The sequence below is a fragment of the Arvicola amphibius genome, chromosome 10 (genome assembly GCF_903992535.2).
Source record: "Arvicola amphibius chromosome 10, mArvAmp1.2, whole genome shotgun sequence".
Lineage (NCBI taxonomy): Eukaryota > Metazoa > Chordata > Mammalia > Rodentia > Cricetidae > Arvicola > Arvicola amphibius.
Genome location: NC_052056.1, coordinates 9,506,342 through 9,531,202, shown reverse-complemented (window position 1 = coordinate 9,531,202; position 24,861 = coordinate 9,506,342). Strand labels below are relative to the sequence as shown.

Below are 24,861 nucleotides of genomic sequence, written 5' to 3'. Positions count from 1 at the left end.
TTCTCCCTTCTCTGGCAAGATGCTCATCAGGCAGTTAAAACAAAATAAACAAACAAAAAATTCAGAACAGTTGGAAAAAGCTGTTGAAATCAACCATCAAACCAAGATAGAAGATCACCACAGTGGCAGGCAGGTGACAGCCAGAGTAAAAAAGTTGATGATTGTCCTTCATGTGGAGTCTCTTCAGTGAATCCATTCTAGTGAGTTTTAAAGCTAACACTACCATCATAATCAGATTTTTATACAGGGAGCACTAACCAAAGACAAACTACTGAGTGGTTAATCAGGTCTAGGGTTACACTTGAGGCCAGTGCAACAACCCTCTAGAGATAAATAAATCAAAAAAAAAAATTAACAGAATAATAGAGACCTTAGAACAGGGTAGAATCTGCTTCATCGGCCTATCCAGAACTCCCGTGCAAGCTGTAAGTCCATCAGTAGCAATTCAGAGGTCTCCTATTGCTGCATAAATATCTCAAAGGCGGAAATGCACTATGTATGTAGCTCAGAGACTGAAAATTTCTACATGAGTAGCCCCGTGATGGGAAGCTTGAAGGCCAATAATTTGAATACTGGCAATATCTCATTAGGTAGTTCGGGGGTTGGTAGCTATTGGTAATGTAACAAGATGGGGAGAAGAAGCCATTGGTGATGAATCCAAAATTTCCGTAGCTTCTATATCCACTGTTGCCAAGACCACAGTGACGTAGCGTTTGGAGATTTGTAGGGAAGGAATTAAATTGCCCTATGAAGCAGGAGCCATTTTGAGGAGTTTGGCAGGCTTTAGATGCAAGTCGAGTAGCTGTGGTACAATTGGATACATACCCTTTGGTCCCGGTACAGGGACTGCAGCTGGGTCTGGATCTGATGTTGCTAGTTTCGCAGGCACTTACAACTTGATTTGCAGATGGGGAATTGCAAGGCACACAGGAGTCCGAGGGATCACCAGCTGGAGAACAAGTCTTGGGGTCATGGCTGGGAGCTTCGCGGCAAGGTGCTTCACAGTAGGAGTCCTGGCAATGATCCAGAAGCCAGAGATTGCCTTGGCAGCTGCTGGGTGTGTGATGTCTGAAGGCCCGGTTTACATCATCGGAGCAGATGGTGATAGAAGGTGTCACGGGGATGTAGCAGTGGTTTCTATGGGAGGTAGCTCTGCAAAGTCCAGGATAGCCCAGAAGAGACATGGAGACTGAGTGCAAGCAAGAAGCAGTTGCGTCGGTATGGCCCGGCTGCAGTTGGAGGACTCTTTATATCTTCCCTGGTGACTGCTAGGGACATCTCCAGACTCTTCCTTCTCTCGGTCTGACACAATAACACAGAACGTCTCATTACTGCATTGTTTAGCTACAGCTGCTCGTGTCTTCAGGCTCGTACAAAAATAAGTTTGTTTTGAGTCTTCAAAGTACCTGTAATCACTACTCTGACCATTGCCCAATGGTCAACTTCTGTAGACCGCAGCTATAGTGAATAGTGATTTCAGTGTTGCTAGGAAACTCTCATATGCCAATTGGTGATTAACAAGAGTTCATGTCTCTACAGGATTCTACAGCATAGTTATTAAAGGGTTAACAAGGTTTCAATAAAGCAAGGGCCTATATTTTTCTACTCTTTGACTCTGAAAAAAAAAAATGCTTCAGGATTTGATCACACATTCTTCAAAGGTGAATGGCTTGGCTATCTCAACACTGTCACTTGAAAAAGAAGAGGTTTATCTATTAAATGAATCATTTCCCCCAAATATGTGTTATGTTCATTTTTCCACAAATATGTGTTATGTGATAGGTGAGACCCTGATGACAACATCTCCGCTGATGTGTTTGGAGAATTCCTTATGTGAGACTCACAGTAATCCTGGTGACATTTGGTGACCTATTATTCCAGACTAAAAATGAAGTGGTCCCCATGCGTCAGTGGTTGCTAAGCAACTGAAGCTTCCATGAAATCCCCTCCTTAAACAGTTTCTACCCCATGTACTATCAAAGAAATCCAGTTTGTCAATACTGTAGTTTATTAATTGACTAAGATTATGCAACATGTGCCCTTTGCCCATGTTGTAAAACCTCTTGGCCATTAGATCTAGAACATTTTCCAGCAAATGGGATTTGCTTGTCCTTTCCTTTTTTTGAACATTGATTTTAGTGTAGCTCTGAACTGAAGTTATATTGGGTCTGTGGTGATAAAATGCAATGGCCATGTTGAAAGGTTTCGTTCGAATAATCTGTGTGCTTGCTACAAGGCACTACACAGAGTAAATGCTGTGCTCTACTCCTCTGAGATAAGGCTACAGGAATTCTTAAGATTTTAATTTAAACTTAAGAACCGAGAGTTTGTCCTCAAAAATGAAAAATCTATGCTTCAGATTTACAGACTCCATTAAATTTAAAAGAACAACATGTGTATTAATAAAATACAACATTACAACATGCAAAAAATTACAACATGTGTAAGAATGATGCATTCAGTCCGCGAGCAGTGCCGACTTCAGGGAAGGTAAACAAGGACAGGGACAAGTGCTAAAAGACACCATCCTCTCTTGTATCCAGGATGTATTTGTTACTATTTTATGCCTCTCCCCTAGGTTTTTAAAATTGCACCTAGAGACATTGTGTAAACATTTTTACAAGTCGTTATTAATGCCTTTCCGGTGTCTATTACAGAACACAGCAGTGGACAACTCTCCTTCAACATGTTGCTTTTCCTGCTAGAACTGCTTTCACGAGAGAAGAGTCACATCGGTTGGCTGAGGAATTAGATGCGTGAGGCAACTGGTGCTGAATTGTCCACTGTGGATGAGTCCTGGTGTTGTGATGTTCAGGTGCTGGTGGAGCCTCACGTCACTCTCTTTGTCTATCATTCTTCCACTCCTTTCAGCATTTCTCATTGTTTTTATCATTGGCGCCTGTCCTGGAACTTGTTCTCTAGACCAGGCTGGATTCAAACTCGTGGGGAACCACCTGCCTCTGCCTCCCGAGTGCTGGGATTAACGTCATGTGCCACCACTACCTGGCATTTTTGAAATTGTTTACACACACACACATGCACTCATGCACACACACACACACAATGAGTTCTTTTCGGGGGATATATGTGTTATCTTCATGCAGGGGCCATGCTAATCTTCAGTGTATCATTCTAATTTTCGTCTAAATGCTGCTGGAGAGAGCACTAGTATCTCACGTCAGGCTTCTTTGTAACAGGCTCAAGGGAGACAGAAAGAGCGAAATGAGCTGTTTAAGACAACAACTCTACCCTAACATTGAATACAAAAGTATTTTAAATGGAAATTATTCATAAAAGTGGAAGTTCAGAAATACAACGTAGAATGTCATGCGATATAAAAAGTGTTCAAAGCCTGGGGCTTTATGATGTGGTAGCACAAATAGTGCTCACTCAGCTTCTCATCACCTTTTGGGTTTTCTCTCCTCCTCAGAATGTCATATGTATACACTAAGCTCTCCTGTCCTCATTCTTTTCACGGTTTCATGAGTTCTTCCTTTTACAAATACAAACTGTTTTCTCTCTCAGTCTCCATCTTTGGAAGACACCGAACAGCTATCAGAGTTTGAAACCAGCAGGCTTCCCCAACCCACAAATAAAGACTATTGTTATTTATATGGCTCGGTCTTCTGAAAGTTTTGCAGACTCATTATTATAACTCTGCTTCACTTTACTGCTGAAAATGTCATTCCTTTAATCAATTCTTCTCTGTTTAATATTTACTGTATTATTGTCTATTACCTATCTCCTCCAAAATGCCTACCTTGGGAACCTCTGATTGCTACCTGACATAGTAAAAGGAACATCACAGATATGGATAAAGTAGCTCTTCAGGCAGATTCATTTGGAAAATCCTAGTGTGATCATATGCTTCTTTATCTGTTGAAGGGAGCAACTGAAAGAGAGAGGGAGGGGGGAAAAGGAGGACACACACATGAGAGAGAGGGGGGACACATACATCAGAGACAGAGACAGAAACAGAGAGACAGAGGGAAATGTGGTTTGCAGAAAAGGTTTTAAATGCTTTTGGCCCCAAACTAAGCAATGCCAACAACTTTTAGAAAATGGGAAAAGATGGGCATATCTTCCACTAGACACACTATAGGGAATCAACACTGCTGACACCATGATTTTAGGTCAATAAAAGTGAGTTTGGACTTTTAACCTCCAGAACCTGAAACAAATAAGGTTCTCTATTTTAGTCTGCAAAGTGTATGATAATTTGGTGCAACAGCCAGAGAAAATGAATACTCTATAAGTAGGTATAAAATGTAACCAATAGTCTTTCCAGGTCTGTACAGTTGGGGTTGTGTATTCTGAGCAGTGATAAGGAGCAAGGAATAAACTTCCTTAGCTACTTAGACAAAAGAAGGATGTCATCCAAGAGTCAGAAAAATGCTTCCTTTAATGAGCCCATGCAGTCTTTTCAACTCATTAAAAAAGAGTTATAGAACTCCTTCCCATTTTCCCCAAAGGTTAACATCCTTTAGGATAAGCACAGAGCAAAGGAAACTAAATTTACACTAAGTAGACTTTATAAGATAGAATGGTGGATGCCTTATAGTCTTCAGGTCACAGGAAATTGCATCTTTCCTTTCCTTAACTGTGTTCCAATCCACTTGCTAAGGTGCTGTCAGAGAAAAGAGCAAGCTCATGATTTAACTAGCAAAGGCACTTACACATCCATACTCGTGAAGAAATTGAACTGTGTAGACATCGAGTATAACAGTGCTCACATTGAACAGCATTGCCCTGGAAAGCTGATGCCCTTGTGACTTCACATTGTTGGTTTGACTTCTCATTAATGTTTTCAAAAGCTCAAGGGCAGATCCGAAAACTTAAAGTTGAAGGGAAGAAATAAAAGAAATACAAGGGAAAGACAAGCATGTGAATTTGATTTGTGCTTAACTTTTCAGAGAAACAAGGAATGTATACAACTCGAAGCAGCTTTATTAAGAGCTAATCACTGTGGGATGTGCAGTCAGGGCTGTGCATTAATGAGCTTGAATCTATTATTATGTAACATTTCTATATTAGGTGTTAACCTTGGACAATTTCTTTCTTAGTTCTTCAGTACTTTCTCAAGCGTACCCAAAGTTAATTGTTTATACTTTCCAAGGATATGCAACAGACAGAATAGAAAATACATATTAAGAAAGTGCATCACAAATGTTAGTTAAACATCTTTTTATAATTTTCTATTGTTCTAAGTTAGGGAATTCTACTCATTAAATACACTTATGAAATTATTGTCTTTAATTTTCTTTAGTATCACATGCACAGATATACAATCATATCTATCCTCTAAAAGTTAAGTGGAAAAAAAGAAAAGAAAAACTTCCTTAGACAGTGAAGAAAACTAACTTGCTTGACAGCAGGTCACTAGGTCACCAATCACTTCTGTGCAAGATCCATAATCTTCTAGGTTTGGCGTCCTTGAAGTTTTTATATGTAATTGCTTCAAGTAAGATTTCAATATTCAGGTTTGCTGGATTACCTCTCTGTTACCCAGACAAGTACCAAGTGCTTTGAAACTTAATATCTATGTATTTAAAATGGAGTTAAGTGTGGTGTTTTATTTGTGGGTGACTGTGAGGATTAGATGCAATAAAAATATAATCAACATGTAGTTTTTATTTGGTGTTACAGTTGATTATCATTGGCCTACAGCATTTGTTAATATCCTTGTTAAATAGTATCATTTTCATTATAAGTATTGCATTTCCTCTAAACTCACTACATTCTGTGAGAGGATATATGTGTATACATCGCATACGAGAGAGAGAGAGAGAGAGAGAGAGAGAGAGAGAGAGAGAGAGAGAGAGAGAGAGAGAGAGAGAGAGAGACAGAGACAGAGGGAGAGAGAAAGAGGGGGTGACAGGGAGGAATGGAGGAAGGTATGAAGGAAAGAAAGAAAAATGTTGCAAGGTAGACAGCTAGGTAGCTTGCTTTAAACTGTGTGTTGATCCTAGAGAGTCAAGTTTTAGGAACTGAGTGTTTTGAAGCAAGCTTTGTCTCTATGTGAAGTACAGTTCCCAAGGAATTCATAAGGAGATATCCCATTAAAGTCAACTTACAAGGGAAGGGCATGTTGAGGTGCTTGCAGAAAGAAACTTGTTTTATTTGCGGTTGTGGATGTGTCAGTCTTGGGGTTGAAGATTACATCACAATCAACATGTTATTGGCAACTTCATCATGGCTCCCAGCTGAGTCACCAGTTGAATGAAGGAAGCCATAGATAATGGAATGATAAAGAAAACCTAATGGAATCTTACTTATGTGAGTCTTTGAATAAGATGTTCGTCTATTCGAACTTTCTTACTCAAACATATTATACTGGGCCTGGGCAGATGAGGCACCTAAAAATTGTCTATAGAAGATTCAGACATAGATTCCTTGCAGGAACAACCCCTAAACCCAAGGGGGCAGCTGTTGCAACATTTAGTTCATCTTGAGGATTTCAACCATCCATAAAACAAATGTTCTTGTTTCAAAAACGAAATAAAATAAAAATGAAATAAAATAATGACTTTATGTGTTCAAAGATTATTATTAGTATTGATTATAGAGCTGCTTGCTTGACATAAATATGCAATTATAGTTACTGTAGTTTCTGTGATGTAAGTAGTTGATGAAATGAACAAGTTCCCAGCTGAGCACATAAGAAAACTGTATTAAGTAGTGACTTTCATATACATTTGCCAAAGAGAAATAAACAATGATTTCAGGTGATAGTGGCCCATTTTATGCAAGAATTCATGAAGATCAAGAAAAAGGGCATCAGAAGTTTAAAGAGAAAAAGGAAAGGAATGCTTTCAACTGTCAAGAACTATAATTCATAAAAATCCCTTGTGTTATTTTACTGTTGGTCAGGATAGACACTGTACCTTTCTCTCATTCCCACTCATGGTTTCTAGAATGAGAAGGATTTTTGAAGCTGAGGCAATGGTAGACCATTTTAAATAAAAGCTTGTGGAAGTTTGGAATCGTTCATCATGACAGCATGGCATGGTCTATTCCAATTAATGAACATATATAATTTCTTAGCAATTGCTAGTAATACAGCTATGCTTTAAGCACTCACGTAGAATCCTACCCTCAATCGGGTTCTTGAAATCGTGTGCCTTGCCTTCTTTTCTAGATATTTGCTTTTCCTTTTGTTATGTTTTTAATGGAAGAAGAGCATCTTTTTTTCCTTGAAGATAATACAGAACAGTTGAATTTATACAATTTGCAGCGAGTTTATTTAGAGATCTGTGGAGATACCTTTATGTCTATGTGAGGACAGACTGATGATACAGAACTGAAGGAGTCTTAATAACAAGGACACGCTAGTGAAGGAACTGGTAATTACAAAGTAATTCACCGTACCTCGAAGTGTATCAAAAGCAGCAGCCGCTGAGCTAGAAGCACCCTTATTTCTCAGTCTGGAAAAAACTCAGCAACCTAAAGGTTATGTTTACTTACCAAGGTATAGGTAAGATCCTGGGATGAGAAGTCAATGTGGTGTGATTACTGGAGATTAAAAACACCAAAGGAAAAACAAGTTGGTGGAAAAGGACTAAGTGTGTGAGAAACAGGCTGAAAACTCTTAAGCATAGAATCCGGGCTCAAGAAGCTTTGTAAGAAACATGATTCAGAGAGACTAACAACCACAGGAAAGATAGCTCAAAGGACGGCAGTGCTGGGCACAAACTTTAAAGTTCAGTGAACTTTAGAAAGTGGAGGTGAAGCAGAGAAGGTGGAAGCAATGACAGACGGATTTGGGATAGAAGCTCTTTAATGAAGAACCCTGGCATGTGTCAGGCCTTTATGGTTAGCAGGGGTTTGAAAGGTAATAGTTGATGATCGAGTTGCACAGTAGGGTTGGAGACACGGTAAGAACTGTAAGGGGAACAAGAAAATCTGGACACAGCACACAGCTAGAGGGTTAGTTTCTGGAAGGTTTCACACCAGAGAGAGGGCAGTTGTCTGTGAGCCAAGCGCAGCACCGACGGGTCAAGTAACAGAGAGAGGCGCAGTGGATAAAATCATGGAAAGATGGCATTACTCCTAAGAGAATGGGGACTGAAATTTACAGGATACTATGATTGTCTTACAAGCATGGTTGTGTTAAGTCAGGCTTTCAGTTAAGAGGCAAGAAGGCAAGGAACAGCTTGCCTAAGCCAATAAGGAATTAGACCGTGTTTTGCTTTTAGCTTGGTGGATCTCTTCCTATACTTATTTCCATCTATCTGCTTCATATCACCTCATTAGCTTTTTTTTTTTGGTTAACTTTTTGTAGTGCTGCCTGTGAAGACGACTTTCCACCCCCTAGTTAAGCAAATCCACTTTGTGTCTTCTCTATGTTGACAATCTTAATTTTGTTTTTTCTTAATAGACTTGAGAGGCAGTGACACAGTTTGTCACCTGTCACCTGTGCACTGTTTTGGCTTTGCGTCTGTTCCCACTCACAGTCATGCTTGTTTAAACTAGTCCATTTGCATGACTGTGCGTCCTATTCATCACCTATAAGAATGTCACAAGCCATGGTCCTCCTCTTTCAAAAGTTCCGATATTGCTGTTCCTGGATGAAGTGTTGACATCCTAAAATGGTGCCCATAGGTCAAAATTTATTAATTTACTAGAAAGAAAATGCCATGTCTTTATTTTCTTTTCATAGTCAGCTGAGAATCTAGGTATGTGATGTTCTCCACACATTTACCTTGATGACACAGCATCTTTGAGTACATGTTAAAGAATGCTTCCCTGACAACGTTGTAATATTTAGAACTTGGGTTTGATTTTCAGAGACCCAAGGAAGTGCCATACTATAAACATATAGTATATGTGCTATTACTCATGAAGTGTCATACATTACTACTCAAGCTTTAGGAGATAAACATGAAATGAATTGCCTTCGGCTTATACACTAATATTATAGAATTAATAGAGGTTTTCATCCAAGACCATTACTGGGAGACTTTTAACTTCATGAAACTATATTGAACCAGTATCAAGAATAATTTAATACCACATAAAGACATCTGTCACTTTGCAACAATTTTTAAAGCTTTGAGCTTTTTTTATTTTTACCCACCCCAAGTTTTGAGATTTTAATTATGATTGCATTCTTTCCTGCTTTATTCTTTGTCTGCCAAACCCTCCCATAACCATATATAGTTACATGCATAAACACATATGCAAATATGCAGCAACAATTAAAAAAATAAAATCTCATAATTGTGCTTGTGTGAAAGCCGAAGGAAAACTTTCTTTAGTCTCATTTCAGAGTCTTCTCCATGAACCAGCAAGTTAATGTTTACAGAAGTCTCTATTCTGGGGACAGATATGTTCCAGAACCACAGTACCTCTACTCAAGCTTATCCCAGTGGGTCAAAGGTGCATTTGATGAGAATCAGAGTAAATTAAATATTTCAACCAGCCATTCAGCATCTTAGTACATCATACAAGAGTCATTTGATTGTTGTGGGAATGCCACTTGTTGGTTCCTAGCCACTTAGCCCCAAAATAATCACTCAGAAACTGTATTAATTAAATGACTGCTTGGCCCATTAGCTCTAGCTTCTTATTGGTTAACTTTTATATCTTAATTTAACCCATTTCTAGTAATCTGTGTATCGCCATGAGGCAGTGGTTTACCAGATAAAGTTCTGATGTCCTTCTATGGCGGGACTACAATGGCTTCTCTCTGACTCTGCTTTCTTTCTCCCAGCATTCAGCCTAGCTTTCCCTGCCTAGTTCTGTCCTGCCCTACTATAGGCTCAAAGCAGTTCTTTATTAATCAATGGTAATCATAACATGCAGAGAGAAACCCTACATCATGTGATGAGTGTTTTACTATTGTATAAAAATCCTCTTGCTTCTTTTACTTTTCAGTGAAGAGTTAGGGAGACTGGTGTCCCATCTCTCCCCTTTAGAAAGAAACCAAAACTTATTCATGGAGCTTGTGTTCTTTTCCAGAAAGGTGAGATGATTTCATGTATCATGGAAGCACACACAAAGGAACACACCATAAAGCAACATTTTAATATGTGTTTATATGTTTGTTTTTAAAATAATGATATACTATGCCATTGAAATGTGAGGGACCACCACTGTGGATTTGAATTGTTTTTGTTTCCAACAATAGAAGAATTGCTTGACTTGTCATACTTGAAATTTTGAAGTCAGCATTCTCAAAGAACTCATTCTTCTCTGTCTCAGATCACTGTGTGGTCCATTTCTGGTAGAAAATCAAAGAAGACATTGAAGCCACTGGGGTTTGAGATTTGTGAAATCTTTCTGACATTTCTTATCTGTTGTAAGAACTTCAAAGACTCTAGATAAGGTAGACTTTTTCAAATTCTTATGCTCTTCCAAAGATTCCTTCTTGCCTTTATAACTGGCTTCTGAAGACGTTGACATGTGTACTTTGTCTGAAAACTTTGTGAGAGTTGAAGATTCTGCTCACTTTGTTGTTCTTTGTGATTTGTAAACAAGTGGCAAGCACGAATCTACGAGAGCTCTTCTGTGCTGAAGGAGGCGAAGGATCTACGAGAGCTCTTCTGCATGGAAGTAGGCAAACTACCTACATTTTTCTTTTTAGACAACAGTAAAAATTTTGTCTCTCTACCTTGGCTATTGAAATGTATCAGGTAAGTAGAATAAAATAGGGGCAAGAGTTTCATAAGTAGGTAGAGTCCTACCATTGATCATCAGTAGTTAAGGCATCTATTGGGGTTATCACATAGCTCTTCAAGAAGATTGATATTATCAATCAGCTTATCACCTATTGATGACAAGCACAGGGTTGACTCACTATGCCTATCTGACATGTAACCTAATTTATCACTTATATTTGTGTTTACAATCGCTTTCTATCTCTATAGTGACCAACTCTTTATTTTTATATGTAGATCATTTATGTGTGGGTGTCTGGCCAGTAGCATGAAGTTAAGATGAATATAAGTTATTATGTACATTGTTAGAAATTGTTGGCGGGGAACATGATGAAATACACAAAAAAGGTGAAAGCTGTAGTTGACAGTGAAATACATTGATTTTTCTCATCAAGTTAGAACATTAAATCTTATTTATAATATGTCTGAATCACCCTCTATGCTTTTAAGTTTGTTTAAACATAAAGTTTCTATGAATTCTGCATCGTATTCAGCTTTGTCAGAGCTTCAGTAAGGCTCTCTCTTATCCTTTCCCATATATCTGATTTTTCACTTTAATTTAAATGTTCAAAATGTCATAAATAACCACCTTTGAGTCTCATGTATTTTACACTAGCTTTTCCCCTTCTGTGCTAACTTGATATCATTGTAAAAAATACCTTGGATAACCAAGTTATGAAATAAAAGGTGTATTTTGGCTCACAGGTTTGGAGGGTTCTGTCCATAGTACTTTGCCATATTACTTTTGATTGTTTGTCAAGGCAGCACATCCTGGTGATAAAATAGAAGATATGGTGACCAGAAAGTGAACTGAGAGGAAGATCCAGGAGTTCTAGTTCCTCTTGAAGTCTACCCTCTCCAATATTTATAAGTCCTCATTGAGAGAAAACTCTTCCATGTGTTGTATTTTCTCACATTAGTCCCAATATATATTTTGGAATTTCTTTGTTTTTGATGTTTCCTCATTCTCCATGAATGGAACAAATGAGCCTATGCAAAGTTGATAACATGCATATCCTCATGTTCCAAGCATCTAATAATTTCAGTAAGTGTAGCAGGAAAATTGCCAACTCAGGACACTGAAAGCTCCCCTTATCCAGTTTTCATCCCTTCTGTGCTTTCTATCTTCTGTAGCAATTTGTTCTCAAATTAATGCCCTTATTATTACTTACTAGTTCTAAGATATTACTTCATAGAGAGAGCAGGCAATGTGTAGTCCTTATGAACATTTCTCATAGTCAGTTCTTTGAGAAACTTAGGCAAGCTACATAATATTTTGAATATTGGATAAATAAAATAACTTTTAAAAGCTAATTTTATTTTAAATTACAAGCTTCCTACTTTGTATTTTTCTGTATTGGTTTGTTTTTTAAATTATCTCTTTCCTTATTTTTTGATAGAAAGACTGGTCTTGAACTGCAAGGTGATCAACTATAGCCTTGAACTCCTGATTTTCCTATTTCCACATTCCTAATGTTGAGACAACAGACATACATCAACACACTCAGCATGATTTTTATTACTATTTTAAACTTTTTATCCAAAATGTAACTCTTTATTTTACTTATTAGTTTTACTAAACTTTGTTTTTCCCTGTCTTAATGAGTTGAAATTATTTAGCTAGTTTCTCAAGATAAAAATCAGTGCTAGCCGGGGGTGGTGGTGCGTGCCTTTAATCCCAGCACTGGGGAGGCAAAGGCAGGTAGTTCTTTGTGAGTTCGAGGCCAGCCTGGTCTATAAGAGCTAGTTCCAGGACAGGCTCCAAAGCTACAGAGAAACCCTGTCGGCAAGTAACAACAACAACAACAACAACAATAATAATAAGTGCTGATATTAATTCCCTCACTTTTCTTTACTTCATTTCTTATTACTTCATGAATGAGAAGCAAATACTAACACTCTTCTTGCAATGTCTAACATGCATTCTACTTCCCAACCAGCTCATTTGGATTCCACCATACATCTTTAGACTAACAACTACACAGCCTACTTGTGAAAGTCCCTGTTTCCCATTCCAGTCTATTCCTTGCATGATGATCAAGCTCTTTCTTTTATGCTTTTCTTTGTTCATACTGATCTTTGGTATTTGATGCCTCTAAAATCTCTTGTTCATTTACACTATCCTCGAACCTCAACACTCCAGCCAGCTAATCATCTTCCTAGTCTTTTTAATTTATCAAGATTATTTTTCAATTAGTCATGAAAATATATACAGTTTCCTCCCTTTGCCCCATGCATTTCCCTCTTTATTTCCATTCTTCAGTGTGCAGGAAAACAGTTCAGATATGATGTCATGACATAGCCCAACTAATTTATAGCCCCTCTGCTTAACTTTTATATTCTCTGTGAATAAACTCTAATTTTCCTCTCATAATGACTAGTAACTACCATAATTCAGTGAGCATTGTTTAAACACGGTATTGATAATGGGTACCTTATTTTTCATCACTTCTCCCTCCCTTAACAGGATCTTACTGTATATCATAGGCTGTCCTTAACCTATGACCTCCCAGGCTCAGCATCACGAATTCTGGGGTCAGAGGCATGTGTCAACTTATCAGTTGGGAAACATCTTATTAACCATCTCTTCAGCATTTTATATATGTATAAAACTTAAAACTCATCTAGTTGACATGAGTGATTGCTTTAGATAACAAAATGCAGAGAGAGATGGGACTTTTGAATAGTATACCTAATGACTAAAGCTTTCTGAAACAGTTGTTACCAAATTAAGTTATTTCACAGTGAAAATATCTTCATTTTTTGCTTAGTATGCAGAGGTTCTTCCCTATATGGGCTGGTAATTTGTAGTTATAAATGAAACGTGTTTCAAATAAGTGTGTTATAAAAGTTTTGGCTCATTTTTTGTAATGATAAGACATGTTTTCCATTCATGCAGACAGGGTATCTCACATTTATGTTGTTTCAATTCTCATTCTTGCTACTACATAATATTTACTCCTTTAAAATATTTCTTGGAAGAATGATCAAAATGCACTGGAATATTTACTTCTGTTAATAGAGTATTATTACAATTCAGCTATATATTATAATATCAATAAACTGCTTTGAAGTGAAAATGAGTTTCTTTCATTAGCTAGTAATGATCTTATAAGAGGATTAATTTCATTGAACCTATTTCTGCATCAATAATATAGAGTTATTTAGTATTTCAATTCATAATAAAGATTAAGGTTAATGTCAGTTAAGTATTATGCACCAGAAACATGGGAAGCTGGATAGATGGCTCAATGATTAATCAAGAACTTAGTTCCTAGCACCAATGACAGGTAACTTGCAATCTCCTGTAACTGTGCACATAGATACATATATAAACACATAACTAAAACCAAAATTAAAAATATAAGTGTATGTATCAGAAATGTATGAGGTTTTAATGTCACACTATTTTTCTATATTTTTTCTTATAATATAGAATAAAATTCATCTTAAATATTTGAAAATTAAATAATTAAAATAAAATAGACACGACAATGTCTTTCAAATATGTCCTTAAGTGACCATTGATCTATCTATCTATCTATCTATCTATCTATCCTATCTATCTCATATATATATATATATATATATATACATATATATTCATATATATATGCATACATATATGTATATATCTCCTAGGCATAGCGATATGTGGATGCATAGATAAATACATAGAAATTTATATCATAAAATTTGCTTGAAATTTCCAAACGCAGTCTTTCTTACTTGTAAAATTATTGTGACTTTATTTTAGTATATGAGCATTGCAGAGAGCTGTCAGTGTGGAAACGCAGAAAAAGACCCTGTTATACAGGATTTGCTCTCTGTGATCCTGATAGAAAAGTGAATGCATGTTCATGATGATAAGAACCCAAGTCATATTCCCTGGTTCTGTATGTCACCTTGATTTGGAAAAAATATAGAATTTTCAAGTTGAAAGGAACAACTGATAAATTAGCAATTGAAAAACTGTTATTTTAGGCAAAAGAACTATAGTCCACCATTATTTTATCCCTTGAAAATGAAAATGAATGTATATGGGATTTGTTAAAGCAAAGCAGGAACATGAAGTATATGGGCCTTGCAAAATATTACAGTGTTCACATCAGAACTCAGATAGAATTAATGTACTAGTGAGTAAGCATTTTCTGTTTTCTTTCTTTTCTTTTAACCCCTTAATTCTGTCTTAGGTTAATCCCTATGCCAGGTTGTTGTATGTTCTGCAATTTCTATATTCCTGTTTTTCTGGACTTAGAGAATTGCCTAAGCTGTAATAGCCTCTCTTACAGACAGGTAAAGCTACAGAGATGAGTTCCTTGCTGACTAAGCTGCAGGGAGTATTCCCAGTAGGTCCCTCTTAGTAGCCACATCATAGTGACATCTCTGTCAATTACTCTTTAAATAACTGCATGAGGATCCTAATTGGCTCTGCCAGTGATTTCAAAAGAGAAACTTGGCAAATCAAAGCTAAATCTTTTTTGTGGATTTGAAGTACCATAAATCTGTGGACTTATAACACTGTTATTAGTATCATCATATCAGAATGAAACTTCCTGCTTCCTGAAGGGCTATTTTTGCGTTGTTTTGTTTTTGTTTTTGTTTGTTTTTTTTTGTTGTTGTTGTTTTGATTTGTTTTTGAGACAGGGTTCCACTTGTATAACAGCCCTGGCTGACCTGGAACTAATTCTATAGACCAGACTGACCTCAAGCTCAGAGATCTACCTGCCTTTGCATCCCAAGTGCTGAAATTAAAGGTGCATACCATCATTCCCGAACTCCTGAAGGATCTTAATATCATGCAACCACATAGCACGCGGACATGTTTACAGTCACTACCTTACAATGATTCGTTGAGTTTCCTCTTTTTAAAAAAAGTCCCTCTCTCTCCCTCTCTGTCTCTCTCTCTTCCTCCCCTTTCTCTCTTGTCTCTATCTCTCTCTGTCTCTCTGTCTATGTTTCCATCTCTCTCTCTGATGTAAGTGTCTGTTGATGCATACCACATGTGTGAAGCCCAGGGGACAACTTCCTAAAGTTAACCCTTTTCCTTCTTTTCATAGGTTCCAGAGTTAGAACTCAGTTCATCAGTACACAGCAAGCCCCTTTGTGCACTGGGTCAGTTTGCTGAGCCTTACTCTCATAGGTCTTTTTGACTTTTTGGTTTTTGGAAACAGGTTTTTCTCTGTACAAGAGCCCTGGTTGTCCTGGACCTCACTCTGTAGACCAGTTTGACTCACAAAGATCCACCTGCCTCTGCCTTCCAAGTGCTTGGATCAAAAAGACTTGCCAACACTGTCTGACTTTTCTCATAGTTTTAATAAATTTCTTTTTAAATCTTTTAAAAATATTTCTTTTACATAAATCATTAAATACTTCTGGAAATATTTAATATTCTCCATAGTTAATCCCAAATAATCATCATTTTCACCTAAAATAGCTATTCTGTAGCTTCTACAGAAAACCAGGGGCAAATTAAACCTATGTAAATGATAACACAAGATAAGCATGCGAAGACACAATTTAATTAGAATGGACACAGAAGAAAAACATTTTATCAAAGTAGAACAATTTCAAGATTTGCAAAAATACTAAAGTAGGGGGTATACATGCCCAAAGCACCAAGAAGTCCAGTTGAAGAGAATTACTAGAGAATGAGCACAGACAACACAGCCCCATGGAACAAAAGCCCTCCTTGTGATGTTGGCTGGTCAATCTTGTAGTTAGAAGCATGAGGGTGCTTCAGCTACTCATGAATTTCTTTAGTAAGGATAATGGCAACCACTCAAGGAAGAAGAATATGGTTGAAACCTGCCGTATGTATAGCTTGTGGGCCTGTAGTTGTCAGGCATGCAGCTGAAAGGCTGGCATCCATAAGTCAGGTTTCTCAGCGGTGGACGATCATAGGGAAGATAGCTCAGTGGTTGACGGCCATAGGTCAGGTAGCCCAAGGGTTGATAGCCATAAGACTGGCAGCTTGGAAGGAAGCAGCTCCAAGGTTGTCTACAGGATGTTGGCCGGCCAAAGCTGGAATTGCGGGATGTGGCAGGAAGACAGCTGTTTCCTTCCTGGGATCCAGATATCCCTGAAGTAACTGGAGAGCTGGCTGAAGGGCTGCCAGTGCTCCTGTTGCAGCTGGTTGATTGGCAGCTCCTATGTTCACCACAGGGCTCATTGCAGTTGTCACGTGGTGTGTTGCTGCCCAGGCTGCTAGTAGGAGAGCAAGGGGCATCTCTACACCTCATCTCAGTGGAGCAAACGCCAGTGGGTGAGGTACAAGGAACGTGGCTGGAGTTTCTTGGAGAAGAAGAGCTGCAGACATCTGAGCAGCAGTTATTGGACATGATAGCAACAGAAAGACAGCCAGGCTTCAACTAAACTGCAGAGAGCAAGTTGCTGAAGTGCCTTTGTTAGCTGATAGGCTTCTTTATATACCCTGGGTGTTGGGTGTTGGTTCTGTCTATGGTCCATCCTCTTGGCATCTCATTAGAATGTTCTTTAGTTGCCTACTAAGCAGTCCTCCCACTAACTCATAAAAGATACGTGATCAGTGTCACATCTTTCAAATGACTCTCATTTCAAATTCAATCTGGTCCCCCTCATCTCGTTTCTAACAGGAAGCAATTTTCCTTCAGCAGTTTTCACAGCTTCTTAAAGCTACTGTTTAAAACCCACAATGCCTCTGGATAATTGGTGATACTTACTTAAAGTCACTTATTAATAAAATAAAAATGAATATATCTTAATGGTTAAAGTATTATTAAACTATTGGATAAGTAATAAATAAAATTGAGAAAATTGATCTCAGATACCTAATACTGCTTTGGTGACTTAACCTAAATTCAAAACTCACAAGACCACTGGGAAGTCTGATTTAGATTGTTTTCTAGTGTATCTTTCCCAGCAAGGAATGGTGACCTGAAAATCCTTGCTAATTTTTATGAAGATCCACACCCAAAGAGTATCACACCCAAAGGTAGTCACTGCTCTGTCTTTTATTAGAAAGAAACTGGAGGTTTTAGCATACATCTTCTGATAGATTAGATTCTGCGTACCAGAAAAGACACATGTCCTTCGATGCATACCTATGTGAGTTTTAGAATGACACTGGAAATAAAAGATGTGCCCTATTTCTAGCCAGTTTTCCTGCAGTTTCCCAAAGAGTGTCTTCTCATACACAAAATATTTCTAAATAACTCATGTTTTCCATATTGTTTAACAGGAAAAGGCAATTTAGCTTCTTTTTCCTGTTGGACATTTAGAGTCACAACGTATGGTTGGAAAGGAAATGAATCTTCACTTCCATTTATTCTGCCAATCAAAATTATGCTTGCAGCTTAGCTGTATCACTGCATCCTTCTACTCAATCTAGGCCATGCCATTTAGATAAAAGGTCTCTTAGTGTTCCTGAAAGGGCTTCATTTCAAGAGAGAATTTGCTTACCTCATGTACTCTGGAATCAGGCTCTTAGTGGTACCTTTTGGGATGAAAACACAAGAGAGTTTAGCGAGCTTTCTTAGTCCCATGTTTCAGTTTAGCCTTCCTGAAGCAATGAGAGTCAACATTTTTGGTCAGAGAGACGATAAGCAGAACTTGTACATTAGCGACTGTTCAATTATTATATCCTCACATGCAATGTTTTTAAGATTTAATTCTTGCATATAAAAACACTATCCCATGTCAAACAACCTCACCAGTATCTTCCAGGATTTAATGACAAAACCTAAGTGGGCAGTTTGGGCAATAATTTATCCAGGAAGTCCACAGCAGAGCTGATTACAAGCTTCACGTGAGGCTCAGCAATCCAGTGTAGCCAGCACTGAGCCTTGTTTCTGTTTTTGTTTGTTTTTGTTTGTTTGTTTGTTTGTCTGTTTTTCACAGATGACTGTGGTAAACATCAACATGAGCATAAAACCTATCCTGTCTTTTTTTATGGAGGAGAACATTCCTTTGCGATGAGAACATTCTTAGCTGACTTTTCTTGTGAGGATTCCTAAACGTTTTCAGGATTTCCTCATTAGAATTCAGTAATTCGTAACGCGTCTTTCCTATTTGCAATGTCAGGTAGCTGGCACTCATTTACGTCTGCTCAGAGTGTGTATTTCAATAGCCCATTTATTTAAATCCCTTTAATACCGGAACACTATAAACACACATTTTATGATTCTTCAATAAACCAAAAATGGGCTGAGTCAGATTATAATTCTCTTTATTGAATAAGGAGATGACTTAGAAACAACATACCTTCTTTTCCATGCGATGGAACTTGGAGATTTTTTTTAAGAAATTTATTTCCAGTTTGAGAATTTCATACATGCATATATGTACTTTGATTAATTCCAGTCTACAGTCTCTCCTCTCCAATATGTACTCTATCTCCCCACCTACTTTATTATCCCAACTCCAAGTGCTTTGTTTTGAAACCAACTGACTCCATTAAATGTTGCCTGTTTAGACATAGCTATAGGACCATCTACTGGAACACGTGCAGGTCCCCATACATGGACCATCTACTGGAACATGTGTAGATCCCCCAGACATGGACCATCTACTGGAACACGTGCAGGTCCCCATACATGGACCATCTACTGGAACATGTGTAGATCCCCCAGACATGGACCATTTACTGGAATTTGTGCAGGTCCCCTGACATAGACCATCTACTGGAACATGTGCAGGTCCCCAGACATAGACCATCTTCAGGAACACGAAGTTTGTGTAGAAGACCTGCATAGACTAGATTTACTTTTCTTTACACCAAAAATATTCAAGGTCTTAGAAGCAAATTAAATGAAAAAAAGGCTAATGAAGAAGGAACACAGGGCCTAGTATGAGAAAGGCTGAAAGTGTATATTTGACCCTACAGTTTTAACAACCTTGGCAGTCAGTTAACATTAACTGGTTTAGGGGGAGGGCAATGGCATGTTACCTCGAGCCTCTGGGTAGATGGTTAGTGAGCAAGTCACAGCAGGAATAGCAGGCACATAGGGTCGTAATTCCCGGGGGATGAGAAGAAACAAGGTAGCATAGTTTTTCCAGGCTGTGGGGTGGCAGGGAGTATAGTCAGTGATAGCCAAAGTGAGAGGAGCAGCGTGCGATCCTACTTCCCATCGGCACTACTGCGATTTTACACCATAAATTTGGAAAGCTCGTAGGTACCTACCTCTATTGATGAATTTATTGTTTTAACGTTCTTTTTCTCTGGGTGTGACTTTCCTATGTCTTTAGTTTGTTAGTCTCTTCCTCCACAGTGTGTGATCTGTGGATGAGATTCAACATTCCCCACCTCAGTTATTGACGTTTTATTTATGAAAGTTTGATCTGGGTCTCTCTTTTTATCTTTCCTATCTATATTTACCATGAGTATATTTCTTCTCACTCTGTACGTAAAGAAGCACAGTTAAGCTTGCTGTTCTAAGGTTTCTCCTGGATAACCTCAGCACTGGCAGCATCCGTGCTCTGGCTTTGATTGACTTGTGTTTGAGTGACTTATAGTAGGAGTCTTATTTTCAGGTTCCTTTCAGTGCTTTGTAAACATCAATGGGATGCCAGGTGTTGTTATTTAACCTTTTGCCTGGTGTATATTTTTGTGGTCCTGTAAACATTCCCAAGCTTTGTTCTGGGGTAAAGGTGATTTGCATGGAAACAGTTTGATCCTTTTGAGTGTTGCTTACAGGGAACATTAAGCGGAAATTCAATCAGTACTTAATCTATGATTATTTTTGCCTAAACAAAGGATCCCTTTGATTTCTCTGCCAACTTTCTGCTGTATCTGGAGGGAAACTAAATGATTCCCTGAAATGTGAGTTATGAGTTCCTTAAAGAATTCTTTCGGGGGGCTCTTCTGTAATGTCATAAGTTTCCTTCACCTGAGGATTGATCATTAAACTGCAGGGAAGGTTTTGGTGAGCTTAGCACATCCTGGCAACTCTCCCCGTGTCCCTCTGCAACTAGCCCCCTGTCTTTCTGAAGTTGTCCCCAGCCCCTTTTCAGCTCTCTCCCTGTCCTTCTACAACTCCCCCCCTGTCCCTTTACAGCTCTCCCCCTGATGACCCTCTGCAACTCTCCAGGACTTGACCCTTTACCTCCCTTTTGCTGGGCACCTTGAAAAGATACCTGTCTCCTGTACTTTGTCCAGTTTCGTGATTATCCTGACACACAAATGCTCCTACTATTCATTTTGTCTAGAAGCAGATATTCAAATCAATGTATTTGAATCTCTACTTTTGTATGGGTAAATGCCTGTATGAGAAAGAAAACCAATTCATCCTATTTTTGGAGATAATTAAATATAAGTTCCATATTACAGCAACATTTCTTCCTAATGCAATGACCTAGTTTGTCCCCAATAATTACTATTACATTTTACTTTAAGTCTCTTTTCCTAGTTATATTTGCATGGAGAACATTTTATCAGGGTTCTTTTAAAGGAGGATAAACTACTTTAGAGCCAATAAGCTCACTATTTTAACTTTTCTTATTAAATATGTATCTGTTTTCATATATAAAATATTTTTCCCCTGGATTATGAGAAAGATCTCAGCTAAAAACTTCTGAAGTCAGCATAATATATAAAGACTAACTCATCGGAGTCTCCATTGGCTCACTAACTATGACCAGTATAAATACCAATATAATCTATTACTAATAGATGTATATTAAATAGAAATATTTATTCCTTTCACAAGCTTTCTATCAACCTGAAACAATTGTAAAATAAAGTGTTTAAGTGTGAGCAATGGGCTAATGTTTTAGCTATGAACAAATCACAAAGGTTTTTTATTTAGCATCTTTATCAGTTTCTCCAACTACAACTCAAGTAAATTACAATTTTCTACACTTCTTGTGATTTGCTCTGGTTTTATTTTGAGACAGGGTCTGATAGAGCCCAGGCGGGACTGAAACTTGCTCTCTACCCAAGGCGGACCTTGAACTTCTGATCCTCTAGCTCCCATTTCCCAGGTTCTGGGTGGGATGACGGGCGTTGCAGCGCCATGCCTACTTTGCATATACCCGAGGAAAGCACACTGACAACTAAGCTGTGCCCCATCTGCTAAGCTAGGATTCAATAATAATCGGTCTCAACACCATCAAGAACTTTTCCATATTTTTAACCTTACTTTATTTGGGGAAAGTATCTGGGACAGGAATCCAAGTTTGTTGGTTTCTTTTTCCTATTTTCTTTTGCCATTTGTTTTTTTTTTTTTTTAATCTATTTTCCCCCGTGTAAAGACTCATTTCCAGCTCTACTCATTTCGGTCACAGAATTAGTAAGAAGTAGAGCTGAGTCCATTTCCCAGCTGTTTGACATCTTATCTGGTATTTCTTGGTGTCTTCCTTAAAGAAAACCATGTCCAAGGGTAGAGATGGCTCAGTTGTTCAGTTCCCTGAAACCAAGCCTGACAGCCTCATTTCCACCTTCAGAGACACCAGGTAGAACAAGAGAACAGAATCCCATAAACTGTCCTCTGCCCTCAATTTGAACATCCTGGCACAACCACAACCACTTGTACAAACACACACACATACATACACACACACACACACACATACACACACACACACACACACACACACACACAAACAAGGTAGAGAAAAAACTTTAAAAATTTTCTAATTTACTTTTTAAAACAATCTTTTCTCATTTTACATACCAATCTCAGTTCCCACTTTCTCTTCTCCTTCTACTTCTTCTACCTCCCCCCAACCCACCACCCATCCACTCTTCAGAGAGGGTAAGGCTTCTCATGGGGAGTCAACTAAGTCTAGTACATTACTTAGAGGCAGAACCAAGTCCCTCCACCTATATCTAGGGTGAGCAAGGTATCCCTCCAAGGAGAATGGGCTCAAAAAAGACAGCTCCAGCAGTAGGGTTAAATCCTGGTCCCACTGCCAGCGGCCCCACAGTCTGCCACAGTCATGCAACTGTCACCACATTCAGAGGGCCTCGTTTGGTTATAGGTTTGTTCCTCTGTTGTCCAGAGTCGGTGAGCTCAAATTAGCCCAGGTAAGCTGTTTCTGTGGGTATCCCATCATTGTGATAACGCCTTTGCTCATATTATCACTCCTCCCTCTCTTTGACTGAACTTTTAGAGCTTGGCCCAGTAAAGAGCATATACTTTTGAAAATTAAAATATTCTTCTTTTCTGTGATAGAGGGTAAAATTCACAACATTGTTTCTTAATATAAAAAGCACCATTGTAGTTTGTAAAAAAAATGGCAAAATATACCTTCCTCAATCATCCCTCATCCCTCACACAACTCCACTCTCCCAATTGCTTATAGCATTTCGTATATTTTATTTCTTAGGAATTGAAGTGAATGCAGTATATTTAATGGTGAGAAATTTTTCCACTATTTCCCTGCATATCATGAGGCAGTATAGACAGGAAACGTGACAGTTCTGTGGCTCGGTTTGTAAGGCATGAATGGAAGATGTGCACAGTGTTTGTGGCTGGTTTCCAAAGTCTTCTCGAGTTTTGTCATCTAATCCATACAGAAACAATAATTCTTGATCTTAACAAGATACAAAATACAAATACATACTGAGCTCTCAAGGTCCTGATGAGGAGCAAAAGGAGGGAGATCATGAGCAAGGAAGCCAGGACCGCGAGGAGTGCTTTTACCCCTTGAGACGGTGGGACAGATCTAACGGGAGACCACCAAGTCCAGTCGGAATGGGACTGATGGAACAGGGGACCAAACCAGACTCTCTGAATGTGGCTGACGGTGGAGGAGGATTGAGAAACCAAGGACAATGGCAATGAACATGAACTCTACAGCATGGACGGGCTCACTGTGAGCCTTGTCAGTTTGGTTGTTCACCTTCCTGGACTTAGGGGGAGCTGGGAGGACCTTGGACTTAACATAGTGAAGGGAACCTTGATGGCTCTTTGTCTTTGGAGAGGGGTGGAGTGGGAGTATGGGTGGAAGGGAGGGGAGGAAAGAGGGAGGAGGAGGGGAGGAGATGGAAATCTTGAATAAAAAAATGTGAAAAAGAAAAAAAAATACAAATTCAGGATCACAGCCCGTAACTGGGATTGTAGCATTTCTTCTAGTCCACTCACTGGACTCATTTTTAGTAATAATTAATAAAAGAATATTAAAACCAACAACCATAAGATAATAATTGCAATCAGAACTCACACATACTTACAATTGGCACAGTTAATTAACTCTTGAATATACCTTTAGTATAATTGGATTCTTAACAACAGGGACGGTTGTCATTTCTAGGAACGGTGCAAAAGGGAAGCTGACATCACAGACGGTTCTCTTCACTGACACCGAACAGGCTGCGATCAAGTCACATTTAGTGTTGCCCATCATGGTCTCAAAAAGGTTTTTAAAAGGTTTTTAAACAAGTTTTCATGAGAATATCTATTAAAACCGAAATGGTCTTAGAAAGACCAACATCTACAAGAAACCAAACAGAACAATACAGCACCTGGCATGATTTTAAAAGTCAATATTAATTAGGAAATTAATTAAGTGGTTAAGAAAATTGGCTGTTCTTGCAGAGGGCTTGAGTTTGGTTCCCACCAACCATGTAGAGGATCTCAACCATGAAATTCCAGTTCCAGGGATCTGATGTCCTATCTGACCTCCTCAGTCACTGCACACACATGTGCATAAGCATACATGTATAAAAATAAAGAATAAAAAGAAGAAATTATGTTACTATAAAGCAAACAAACAAAACAACGAAGTTCTACTTACCATTTTCTATCCAATGTGATGGTCTCCTTCAATTGTCAACTTGGCACAACTTAGACCCACCTAGGAAGGCTGTTTTAGTGAGGAATTATGCAGATTAGGTTGGGTAGTGGGAACACCTGTGAAAGATTTTCTTGGCTTACCTGGATTGGAAAAAGCACCCTGAATATGGGCAACAACATTTATGGTCTGGATCCATCAATGAATGTAAAGGAAAGTGAGCTATGTACTAGCATGCATGCATTAATATCTTACTCTTTCCTTTTTAAAGAAAGTTTTTAGATGTATTTACTTAGGTTAAATGTGTCTGGGTGTTTTGCCTACATGTATATCTATGCCTAGTACCTTTGGTGCCAGAAAGGGGGTTGGATGCCCTGAAACTGGAGATACAGATGATTATGAGCCACAATATGGTTGCCAAGAACCTGGGTTCTCTGGAGGAACAAATGAACTTAACCACTGAGCTGTCTCTGGCCCACACCTTGTCTAT

The 24,861-nt window shown here is 38.4% G+C and overlaps 2 protein-coding genes and 1 non-coding gene across 3 annotated transcripts; all 3 read right to left on the bottom strand.

Moving 5' to 3' along the window:
- Positions 1–434: 434 nt before the first annotated feature.
- LOC119824560 (keratin-associated protein 24-1-like) lies at positions 435–1,193 on the bottom strand. The gene has a single exon (XM_038344752.1). The coding sequence runs from the start codon at positions 1,182–1,184 to the stop codon at positions 435–437; it is 750 nt and encodes a 249-aa protein (XP_038200680.1). The 5' UTR covers positions 1,185–1,193.
- A 1,865-nt stretch (positions 1,194–3,058) lies between these two features.
- On the bottom strand, positions 3,059–3,166 carry LOC119825789. The gene has a single exon (XR_005287264.1). It is a non-coding gene; the product is annotated as a U6 spliceosomal RNA (small nuclear RNA).
- Positions 3,167–16,417: 13,251 nt separating this feature from the next.
- On the bottom strand, positions 16,418–16,999 carry LOC119824586 (keratin-associated protein 26-1-like). The gene has a single exon (XM_038344809.1). It carries the CDS (start codon positions 16,997–16,999, stop codon positions 16,418–16,420), a length of 582 nt encoding a protein of 193 aa, XP_038200737.1.
- Between the last annotated feature and the right edge of the window lie 7,862 nt (positions 17,000–24,861).

Coding starts and splice junctions, on each gene's coding strand:
- LOC119824560 (XM_038344752.1), bottom strand. CDS start 1,184: ATGTCTCTTCTGGGCTATCCTGGACTTTGCAGAGCTACCTCCCATAGA.
- LOC119824586 (XM_038344809.1), bottom strand. CDS start 16,999: ATGTCCAATAACTGCTGCTCAGATGTCTGCAGCTCTTCTTCTCCAAGA.